At 39.9% G+C, this 11,117-nt stretch overlaps 1 protein-coding gene across 1 annotated transcript; it reads right to left on the reverse strand.

Moving 5' to 3' along the window:
* Positions 1–296: 296 nt before the first annotated feature.
* Positions 297–10,502, reverse strand: LOC137984951 (uncharacterized). The gene is made up of 4 exons (XM_068832319.1): positions 10,381–10,502; positions 8,897–9,014; positions 7,155–7,275; positions 297–5,506 (listed from the first exon to the last, which is right to left on the reverse strand). The coding sequence occupies exon 4, from the start codon at positions 5,471–5,473 to the stop codon at positions 2,459–2,461; it is 3,015 nt and encodes a 1,004-aa protein (XP_068688420.1). The 5' UTR covers positions 5,474–5,506; positions 7,155–7,275; positions 8,897–9,014; positions 10,381–10,502; the 3' UTR covers positions 297–2,458.
* Positions 10,503–11,117: the final 615 nt, after the last annotated feature.

Raw genomic sequence — 11,117 nt, forward strand, 5'->3', positions numbered from 1 at the left:
ATTCCTTGGGTTTGAATTTTCTTGACTCTTGTTGCTTGTTATTCTCCAGAAACGAGGTTACCTATTTACCGAATTAGGATTTCGAGTTGGATTTTAGACTTGATCAGTGTAAACTGCATACTGCAGACCAGGGATAAAATGCAGACCAAGGTTATGATGTAACTGTTGAAAAAACTTAAACCCTTTAGAAGTGCTGACGGTTGATATTGTTTTATGCCTTATTAGGCCAAAAGTTAGTACTTCGAAAGGGGTTTGGGCTTTTTCAACAGTTACATTATAAACTTAGTCTGCATTTTATACCTGGTCTGCAGTCGGTATTTTACACTGACCAACTCGAAAATCCAACTCGAAATCCTAACTCGATAATCAGTGCCTCTCCAGAAACGTGCACTACGCTTAATCAATTTTGCTGCTAAAGATGAACACACTATACCTTTTTTTTTTGTTAACGCTAATACTATAAGGTTCTCGCTGTAAACTTTCTTTATGTCTTTGAATTTGCAAAATTAATGTATGTTGTTAATGGTAAACAAGCACCGCCGAATATTTTAGATCTTTTCAGTAAAACAATAAGTATTTAACACTTATTCACCGATATTCATCGAACCTGAGGTGAATCATTGATCTAGTATAATTTACACAGGTGATTATTTGTCTGTCACCTCGACAAAACGGCTTGCAGCCATTTTGAAAAAAACAGCTTAGGTGATTATCACGTAATAATCACCTCAAGAGCAACCAATCAGCGCAGGGAATTTTTAATAATCACCTATGTAATTATACTAAACACAGATATTCCACTCGTTTAGACCGTTTATCAACATCTCAAAAGTTTTGTAATTGACTTGCAAAAAAAAAAAAAACGTTTTCTTACTTATTGGCTCAAGAATTTAGAATGAGATACCTTAAGGCCTGTCCAAACGGTCAATGGTTTACCGTAAAACATGTTAAAACATGTTTTAGGGTAAAACATGTCTATGTTTTACACAGTGGCCAAACAGCATAAAACATCTTAAAACATGTTTTATCAAAACAAGTACTAATCTCTAGAAGCAATCGGTATGTCCAGTTCTTCCTGAATTTTCTCATAAGCTTCACTTCATGTGATAGTCAAACGATGGATGGCGCTATCCGCCGGATAAATCAGTATCCACTGGATATCTCAATTGGTTTTGCTATTGTTTATCCGCTGGATAGTGATTTATGCGGTGGATAGCGCCATGCATCGTTTGAACAACTGAGACCAGAAGACTCCAAAACGTCGCAATATTCATTTACAAGATTAAAAACAAGCTGCTTCCCTTAAAGAATAAGACAATAGTCAGATAATAGTTTCAAAATAAGGTGAGAAATGTACTATTCTATACTATTCGACATATTAATAAGTGAAGATGACTACATTAGAAATTGGTAAAATAATATCGAAACTAAGGAAATACTAGTTATACCGTCCTTATTGTGTAATTTACTATAATTTTTAGGTCACGTTATTTCTTCTTTATTTAACTTTAAATAGTTTATGCCTTTTCCCCTTTTTACTTTTGCCTTTTATATGACATAATGAATCTGTTGAATCTATCGAACGAGGTCGGTCTAATTGTTAATTAGTATTTTTAAGAAAGAAATAAACTTGAAACTTCTTCGATTTCGTTTGAACAGTTTCCCAGGAGGATTAATGATCTTGTAGGTTATCTCTCCTTTATCTCTTGTGCTGCGAGTCTACTTTCCTTCTCAACTTCGTTTTCCAAGAGTCGCAATATCGTTAGTAGACTTATTTTCATAGCTTCAAACATTTGTCTCTTGTTTTAAAGAGATATAACACGATTCAAGTTCTTGTAGTTTTCTGTTTAAGGTCTCTGTTTTCCGCCTGAAGTTCGGTTTCCTCTGTTGTTGTCTTCCCACCTATGAGAACTGAGATTTCAGACAGACGTTTGCTGATTTCGTGTCTAAATTGTTCGCTTATCTCACGCATTGCAGTGTCTATTAGATTTGAACAAGATACATGATCGTTTTTGCACTGCTCTTCGGTTATCTTGCTTCGGTTTTCTTGGCTCTTTCTTGGAATGAAGGATTCATCTTCTTCGTGTACCTCGTGGTCGCTGATAATTGTAAATTCAGATCATTTCTTACCGATAATTTCAGATTTGGATCCTTGTATGTTAATTGTTTTCGTGCCAGGGTAGAAACTTATTAGACACCATCAGCTTTCATTGTGTTTAAGTCGCTGTTGATGCTTGTAAAGTTCCACTTGTCGGAAACTTTCAAATCAACGTTAATAAATAATTTAAAAGTCCCCTAGCCATTTGAACTTGTTCTCGTCTCCAGATTTAGTCAAAGAAATAAACCTATATCGCTCACAGGGTTGATTAACACAAGCTTTCGCGGAAGGTTTGCTAACACGTGCATCCTGCTTGCCAGACATGGATGATTTATTTGGCGAAGCAATAACTATCCCTCATTAATATATGACGCAATTCAGCCTTTTTACTCTACTAGACAGTTTTTGCAGTCTAGCCAATTGTCGCTGAAGACTTGTAACACTAGAATGTCCAGGACCGAGACGAATCAAATAGATGGACAACGCACGTTCAAAATACTCCTTTGCCTGCTCCAGCTCACCATAGTCACGGAGTACAATAGCCAAAATTTTATAAGAATCTGCGACACGAATATGTTGAGATCCCAACTTTTGTATCCGTATAGCAAGAGCGAGCTCAAGATACGCCTTTGCTTGGTCCAGGTCACCTTGGCCACGAAGTACACGGCCTATGTTGCTGTAACTGGATGCTACCTTGATATGCTGAGATCCCAACTTTTCTATTCGTATAGCAAGAGCGCGATCATGATAGTCCTTTGCTTGTTCCAGGTCACCCTGGGCACGGAGTACCTTGGCTATGTTGCTGTAACTGGATGCCACATCGATATGCTGAGATCCCAACTTTTCTATCCGTATAGCAAGAGCGCGATCATGATAGTCCTTTGCTTGTTCCAGGTTACCTTGGTCATGGAGTATAGTGGCTATGTTGTTGTAACTGGATGCGACATCGATATGCTGAGATCCCAACTTTTCTATCCGTATAGCAAGAGCGCGATCATGATACTCCATTGCTTGTTCGAGGTCACCTTGGTCACGGAGTATAGTGGCTATGTTGTTGTAACTGGTTGCGACATCGATATGCTGAGATCCCAACTTTTCTATCCATATAGCAAGAGCGCGATCATGATACTCCTTTGCCTGTTCCAGGTCACCTTGGTCATGGAGTACACTGGCTATGTTGTTGTAACTGGTTGCGACATTGATATGCTGGGATCCCAACTTTTCTATCCGTATAGAAAGAGCGCGTTCATGATACTCCTCTGATTCTTGAAACTCACCCATGCTGCGATGGACATTGCCTAACACATCATAGACTGCTGCCAAGTCTCCCTCACAAAATACATCATCATGCTGAATTAATTTTAGAGCTGCCTTACAGATGCTTTTGGCTCTATTAAAGTCGCAATGATTAGCACAAATTGCGCTAAACCTAATGAAATAATTTGGATAATCTTTCACATTTAAATTGAGTTTTGATAAGTCAGGTACATTGAATACCGTTTCAATTTTTGTTATTAGGCACTTCAGATGAGGTACCAGCTGGAAGCTTTTAGAAATAGAGTCTTTTTTATCAAGATTTTTCTCATCGATAAACTGACTAAATGAGGTAATACCCAAATGAATGATTTGAAAATATTGAGCCTCCGAATACTTTTTGATTCTAGTTTGGGTGACTTTTCTCAAAATTTGATGTACTTGAACATAGACGCCAGTCTCGTCTTCTTCAACTAACAGCAGCGAGCTTTTTCGAATCCTTAAACCAATGATATCTTTGTCCGTAGAAGCGTCTAATCCACTCCCATCGCTTTCGTTCTCGACATTTAGGATGTACTTTATTACAAGGTCAAGGTTTAATGGTTGCTGACCACAGAGAGAAATGAAACCGAATGTGTGATTTAAAACCTTGTCAGATGACATCGTGTCGTCCACGGCCAATGAAATCGCCGTGGTCATAGAGATTGGGTAGCTTTGGTTTGTCATGACAAGAAAATCCTCAGTGTTAGCACGCTGACCCCTCTCAAGCTTCTCGAGGTAGCCTTTCCAGCCAAAATTCGAAGATGCTTCCCGAACTTGTTTGACAAAGATAGCGGCGCTTGCTAAGGCAAGGGGTTGGTAATCTAATGCCCGAGCAACTTCTTTTTCAATCTCATCGTCAGCGATGCCGGAGAGAGAGGCTAATAAGGAATTGGCGTCAGATGGTGTCATACCCTTGCTAACAGAGATGTGATTGCTGAAATAGGTTTCTGAAGGAATAGCAGCGGTGTCTTGCGATGTGATCAGCAGCTGACCTTTACACCAGTGCGTGTCTCCAGTCTCTGGCAAATAAGGATTCATTCCACTTAAGCTGACGACATTGTCCACCACTAACAGCCACGATGAGTAAAGCTCAACTTTGGTACTAATTAATGACTTTAAGCTGGCAATCTTTCTCTCCGTCTTCAGATCTTTGTCGTTTAGAGTACTTGTGACTGCATATTCTGAACACTTTAGATGACGAGCAAAAGAGACGTAGGATTCTAACAGAGAATCAAGACTTTGGGCATTTAGAGTCATCACGAATGCATTCTTGCCAGCGATTTGTTTTTTGTCATCAAAGAATTTCTTTGCGGCAAGACCGGCTAACTGAGATTTGCCGCTTCCAGGGTTTCCTGAGATGTACAGGGAAGTTAATCGGCTCTCGTTGGTTTCTTTCAGTTGTTTTAGCTGTTGAGCTATCTTAGCCAACTCATGATCTCGTTCGGCAACGTCGTGCGATGGCTTGGGTGGGAGAATGCAAAATGCCGCAGGAGGTTTAGTTTCTAACTGCTCTTCAAGAACCTTTCGATGCTTTTCTGTTTCCGTAAGTACGTCCTTTAGGTGGCTGACTTCGCCTGTCGGAAAACTCTTCTGAGTTCTGATTTCTTGAATCTTTAGATCGGAGAGGCCAAGTGCTTGAAAGGCAACTACAACTCTACCTACAGCAGTTTGAAACTCTGTTTCGTTGACTTTGCCACGCGGAGAGTGAGCAAGGCCTTCATTACGAAAATTTCTCAAATCATCCACATTTGATTGGACTACTGCGTTTAGGCCTCTTCCAATACAGTCGGAGTACAGTATAGCGTAAAAGAGCATGGTGCAATCCCATTCTGCTCTATTTCCGTTAACCATGGTTGCCAAAAGACGCGCGTTTCTTGTTTGGTTTCTTGGCGATTCCCGGTTTTTGAAGTCCAGTCCATTTCGGGGCTCGTCTTTCCATTCTCCCAAAGTTGCCTTGTAGCGGTTGTCCCATTCTTGTTTGAAGATTGTTCGCAGGCCCTCAGTTATCACATCAGTAGTGATAAAGCAGATCCTGAAGTAATTCAGTTGCTCGTCAGTGTATTCTGGTCCAGTGGTCATACTTAGTCAGGCTCAGCTTTTAGTCAGCCCTTGCTACAAATAATTATTGCGTTAATGTCAGCAGTAGTACAAAAGATCACTTAATGCAAATAACTTGTATATGTACTATATATATATATTTTTTACTTTTATTTCTTTATATATTTTCGCAAATAATGCAAAGTCCGGAAAGCTTTTCAGGCGAGAGAAGTCACTATGAAAGGCATCCGCTTGCTCTATAAAGCTGGTCCTTTGACATATTGGTTTTTAAGGTAAAGAGGGAATGGTGGCAGCCGATAGAAGCCCGAAATTGAAAGTTTCGGACGCTTTGAGGAACACGCGCCTGGAATTGGTTATTTGAAAGATAGATAACCCCAAAAAATCCTATTCAAACGAATTGAGTTATCCAGTAGTTAGTGATTTATCCAGTCGATGGCGCTATACACTTTACAAACTACTGGGGCGATGGGGGAGGGGGGGGGAGGGGGACGGGCGGGGGCAGGTCATCAAGGAGCTTAGCAACAGGGAAGGCAACTGCAACGAGAACATCGATTCAAAATAGGAATTCTAGTTCCTGTAATCAGTTCGCTCCGGATTATTTCAACTCTTTCATTGTGTAAAATGTGTCTGTCTTCGAAAAATGAAACCGGTGTATATGAAAGCGGTTAAAGTTTGAAGAGAGAGAGGGGCTGTTTACATGATACCGGGGCGACTTTCGCACCTGCGCGAGTTCGCTCTGGTTACCTCTCTTAGCTCTGTATTTGTTTACATGATATCACCGAAAGAAGTCATGCTGGGGTGCCTAACACCGGCTCGAGTTCACCCCGGTTGCTGCACCCGGAGCGCAAATTTCGTTCCGGCACGAGATCTCGCCATGGCATGTAAACAGGGAATTACCACTCGTTCCGGTGTGAAATCGGCCTCCCGGTGGGCGGGACCGGGTAGCGCATGCATACTTTTTCTGATAGACGCCATATTTGCAAGTTGGGTTTACGCTTATGTTTTATCGATATGTGGTGTCACTTCAGGTAAACATGATAAGAATTCACCTCGTCGTCACGTAAACGCGGTATCAAGAAGTCACCCCGGTGCGAGTTTTCTTTTGTAAACACTCCCATAGAGAGAGAAACAGGCAGAGAGAGAACAAAAATCTGAATTCGTCAGCTGCCATTGTCCTCAAGCCACTGATTTTGGTCATTTGACATTGTTGTTTTGGTTAGGACGAGAAACTGACGAACACAATTGAATATAAAAAGCAGGTGCAAAGCATGCATATCAATTGTTTTCGCTCATTATATCTTTACTTTGTTTTGTGAAGTTCTTGTTGCCGTTGCCTTCCTTACGGCTAAAGCTTCCTATCATTTTATTTGGAGCAAATATGGGGAGGGTCAGTGGTTCCTATGCAGGGAAAAATGAAAGCACCGAGATAAATTTACAGTCCAGGCTTTAATGATTGAACTGCGATTTTTAAGTGAGTAGAGAAGGAGAAGGTTGTAAGCAGAAAATGAAAAAGCTTTACAAAGAGGAAGTCAGGAAAATTTGAAGACGATCTCCTTCTCTTTTCCGCCTTTAATTTAAGAGTTTAACCTAACCAGTGCCTAATATGATAAAGCTGGAAACCACTTCTTAACTTAACACTTTACGGAGAACTCATGGGCATGTCAGTCCTTACAAAGAGTGTAACAGGTGGATCTGATCTCACCTTTGCTAGGTGTCACTGAAGTTCTCCTCTACGCAAGCTGAATGATATACGATGCCGAAGTACAATGGCTCCGATCAATTTGCTATCTCCAAGACAACTAGCAACAAAGATGTACGTCCTCCTGCAACAGATATTGGCCCAAACTTCAGTGACGTGAGCAGTGATAGTTTTAGTTTCTGCTAGCCTAACTACACTTCAACTGTTGTAAGGCAATCCTTTACTAAAAAACCACAACAAAAACAAACGGAATATACGATGCTTTAATAGGTCCACTATTTCCTTATTACTTATTCTCTATTTTCGAATTCCCTATAATACACTTTCTTTGCCCCCCAAATTTTGCATAAACTATTGTTTTCAAATCCTTTTGGGGACAATGCATATTCCCAAGAGCATTTGAAAACGATGGTGTATGCAAAATTTGGGGGGCAAACAAAGTGTATTATGGGGAATTCGAAAATAGAGAATTGAGGAACTTCTCTCCTACGGAAGAGATAATATTTGCCGTTGCCAGGCTTTTTTGCGAGCGTGCAATTTTTCTCTGAAATCACGTAAGCTCGGTCCACAGGAACACCAAACTGTGACCAGATATTCTAAAACTCATTAATAATTCATAAGTTTGATAGCCAATAAAAAATGGCTAAATTCGTCACGTGCATGAGTTTTGATACCCAATGAAAACACAGATGAAAACCACACGAGTTTTGGATCACACATCAAAACCACGAGTGGTTTTCAGCTGTCTTCTCATTGGACATCAAAATTTATGGATCAAAACAAAACAAATTGAACACAAAAACAATACTTCAGTTTAATTAATTATCATAATTAATCACCTTCACTTCCAATTCATTTTTTTTTTCGTTGAGAAAAATTTTTACATCTTCAATAAAATACTGGAAGATTTAAAAAGATCGATCTATATTCTAATAAAATGTACTCTTCCACAAAAATAGTACCTTGCATTGAACCCACAGTAGCTTAAAAATACTGTTTCCTGTCTTGCCCATTTAAGTTTGTAAGTCTGGGAATTCTCTCTTGCAACAACTTTGATTCTTCTTCCCAACTTTTTGGAGAACTAAAATGGCTTCCGGCATTCACTGCGAAAGACTCCGTCCTCTGCATTCCGTCATCTTTACTCCCCCATGACTTACAATGAACATCAACAAAATTCCCACATTCTGATTATTTATACGATACATAGTCTTATGGGAAATTAAAGCACTGAAACAATACCCCTAATTACTAAAGAAGTGTGAATAGTTTTAGAAGCCACATCAAAAACTGGTGCGTCGTGTTTGACCGGGGTCTCCAGACACCTCGAAACAATAAAGCACTGGGCCTACGGCCTCGTGCTTTCATCTGTTCCTCGGTGTCTGGAAACCCCGGTCAAACACGACGCACGAGTTTTTGATTTATTACATGAAACATTTTCGATACATCAAACTTATCTGTGACAAGATATGACTTCCCTTTTAGCCTTGAAGGTTTCTCTTTCGCTTTAGAAATATGCGTCGACGCTTCTAAATGCTCCAATGACAATAACCAGAACCTTACTTCCGAACAGTTATATAATGAAGAGACAAACTGGATCAGAATCATCTTAACAGTACAATGGAAAACCAGTGCAGTAAAGGCGCTCTATATTTAAAATGTATTAAAGCTTAAATTAAATTATTCACAGTTTAATTACAAATCATTCATGCGGCTCAGCTAAGAAGGATCGGAAACATTTGACTTACCGATTAGGAACGTAAGGCAAACGTTTCCTAGAACTCTCTTAAGATCGTGCAATGGTAAAAAATCGCTGCAGGGTCCTGGGGACTCTAATATAGAACCTGATCAGCCACGCCCTCACCCCTGAAACAACGGACACCAACATGACATTAACAAATTCGATGATGCAAGTAAACAGTCCAAGAATACATACAAGATACCTTAGCCGTTCATCGTTGCCATAATCAAGAAAGGCAAAGATCGGTGGTACTAACATTGAATCGATTTTTAGTTCGTCGCAGCTGCAACTTCGAAGGCACATGACATAGCTTTGTGATGTTTATAGCACTGAATATAAACACGATCAACCGCAAACAATCAATTGCTACGCACTTGCGTATTTCATTATGTACTTGAGAAACCACCCTAGGCTTGATTGGTTGAGCTGAAAGCATTCCACCAACCTCACTTGCACGTTTGTCCACAAACCGCTATGTATTCGAAACCGGTACGGTCTGATCGCGGTTATGAAAGGCTGGGTAAAGTAAGTTGATTATGGGAACTTAAGTATTTATGGCACCATGTAACATTGAAAAGAAAAATTTCCTTTCTATCGATCCTATGGCTACAGGTGAATATTCACTTATCAATCACGGATGGCTGGATTTTTATAATAAATGCTTAAACGCACCGTGCAGTCACGAGAATTCACAATTATCATTTTAGCGCAGTTATACTGAATAGGTTCACTCAGACAGCGCTATGCAGTTTTTTTTCTGTTAAAATAACTATGCATCTGTCCTTCTGCTGGAAATGCTGACTGTTAACTATAGATGTTTCAGTTTTTAGACTGCTCAATGAGCAAACTGAAAACAAAGTGCAACAATTATCCTAATGCGTCATGCACAAGAAATTATAGTTGTTTTATTTCTTCTAGTTATGATCTTTAGTTTTAGAACAGCCTTTGAGAAATGAGGACGCAAACACTGACGTAAGAATAGAACGGATAGAAAGGCAATTTTTGCAGCCAGAATAATCAGTGGCAAGCACGTTTCACCTGGAATTGAAAGAAGAACAATCGAGTACAACCTTTTCATACCGTGACATACTTTGTAAAGCTTCATTCTTTGCACAATAGGCCGAACTTAAAATGGTTCATTCTTTCTTGGCAGACAAATCAGTGTATTGGTGTTGTAGGCTGTTTTTTTAATTGAAACTCCAGTATTTAGTCCTGTTATCTGGATGGAAATGACAACACTTGGTGGAGCGGAATACATACCAGAGCATAATATCAAACTTAACTTCGGAGTCATGCGATTTTTTTCTTCCCCGTTTTAACAAGTGCCGTAGAAATCTTTGCTAGTTCCTTGAACTATCAGCTTTCCGCAAATGGTCTTAAGTGTAATGAGCAAACGTGAGATACCTAAAGGGGCTCTTTCAAAGATGACGCGACAGAATGAACTAAAGAACAATATCCCGAATTATGCCATTTACGACGTATTTTACCTACCTTGTGCTTGCCTTTAAGTCAGTAATACAATCCATACAGATTTAGTTACTTGGTATGAGGGGCTTCATTAAGACTGCTGAAAAAGTTACATCTCCATGGCACAACAGTTTAGTTAACAGCGCAGTGAAGGGAAACGTCCCTTTACAAATATCCTGTTGGCAACCGGTCAATAATTAGGATTCGACCATGGGTGGCTGGAGTTTGACAGTGAATCAAAAATGCACGTCGTAGAAGTTAAGCCAGGGTTGAAGTCAAAGCATTTCTCACAGATTATTAATTGATTTTATCAGCTGCTCTTCTGGCCGAAGCTCCGCTCACTCTCGAAAGGGTATTCTCAACGAGAAGAGCCTTTTTTAGCTGGCTCATACACCTTATTCCAAATTGTCCACCATTTAGATATTCATTTGTTTTTATTTAAATTAGACCTTGATGCCTCGTTTAAGGCAAAATATTCTTTTGAATCGCTATTGCCACGGCCATATCCAATTATTCCATCAGGGATCAACCCTAGTATTGGAATTGGGCCCACACAAGGACAGAGAAAAACCCTGACCAGGGTGGGATTTGAACCCACGACCTTCGGATTAGATTACCGCTGCTCTACCGACTGAGCTACAAGGCCAGATCGGGAGCTTTCCCTGGGTATGTGAGATGTTATTCACAAGGACAAATTCGGCTCGGCCCAAGCCTAATTTTAGGTAATTGGGTACAAAAACTTCAGAGTAGTGTTAGGCCTC

Source organism: Montipora foliosa, chromosome 14 (assembly GCF_036669935.1).
Source record: "Montipora foliosa isolate CH-2021 chromosome 14, ASM3666993v2, whole genome shotgun sequence".
In the NCBI taxonomy this organism is placed as follows: domain Eukaryota; kingdom Metazoa; phylum Cnidaria; class Anthozoa; order Scleractinia; family Acroporidae; genus Montipora; species Montipora foliosa.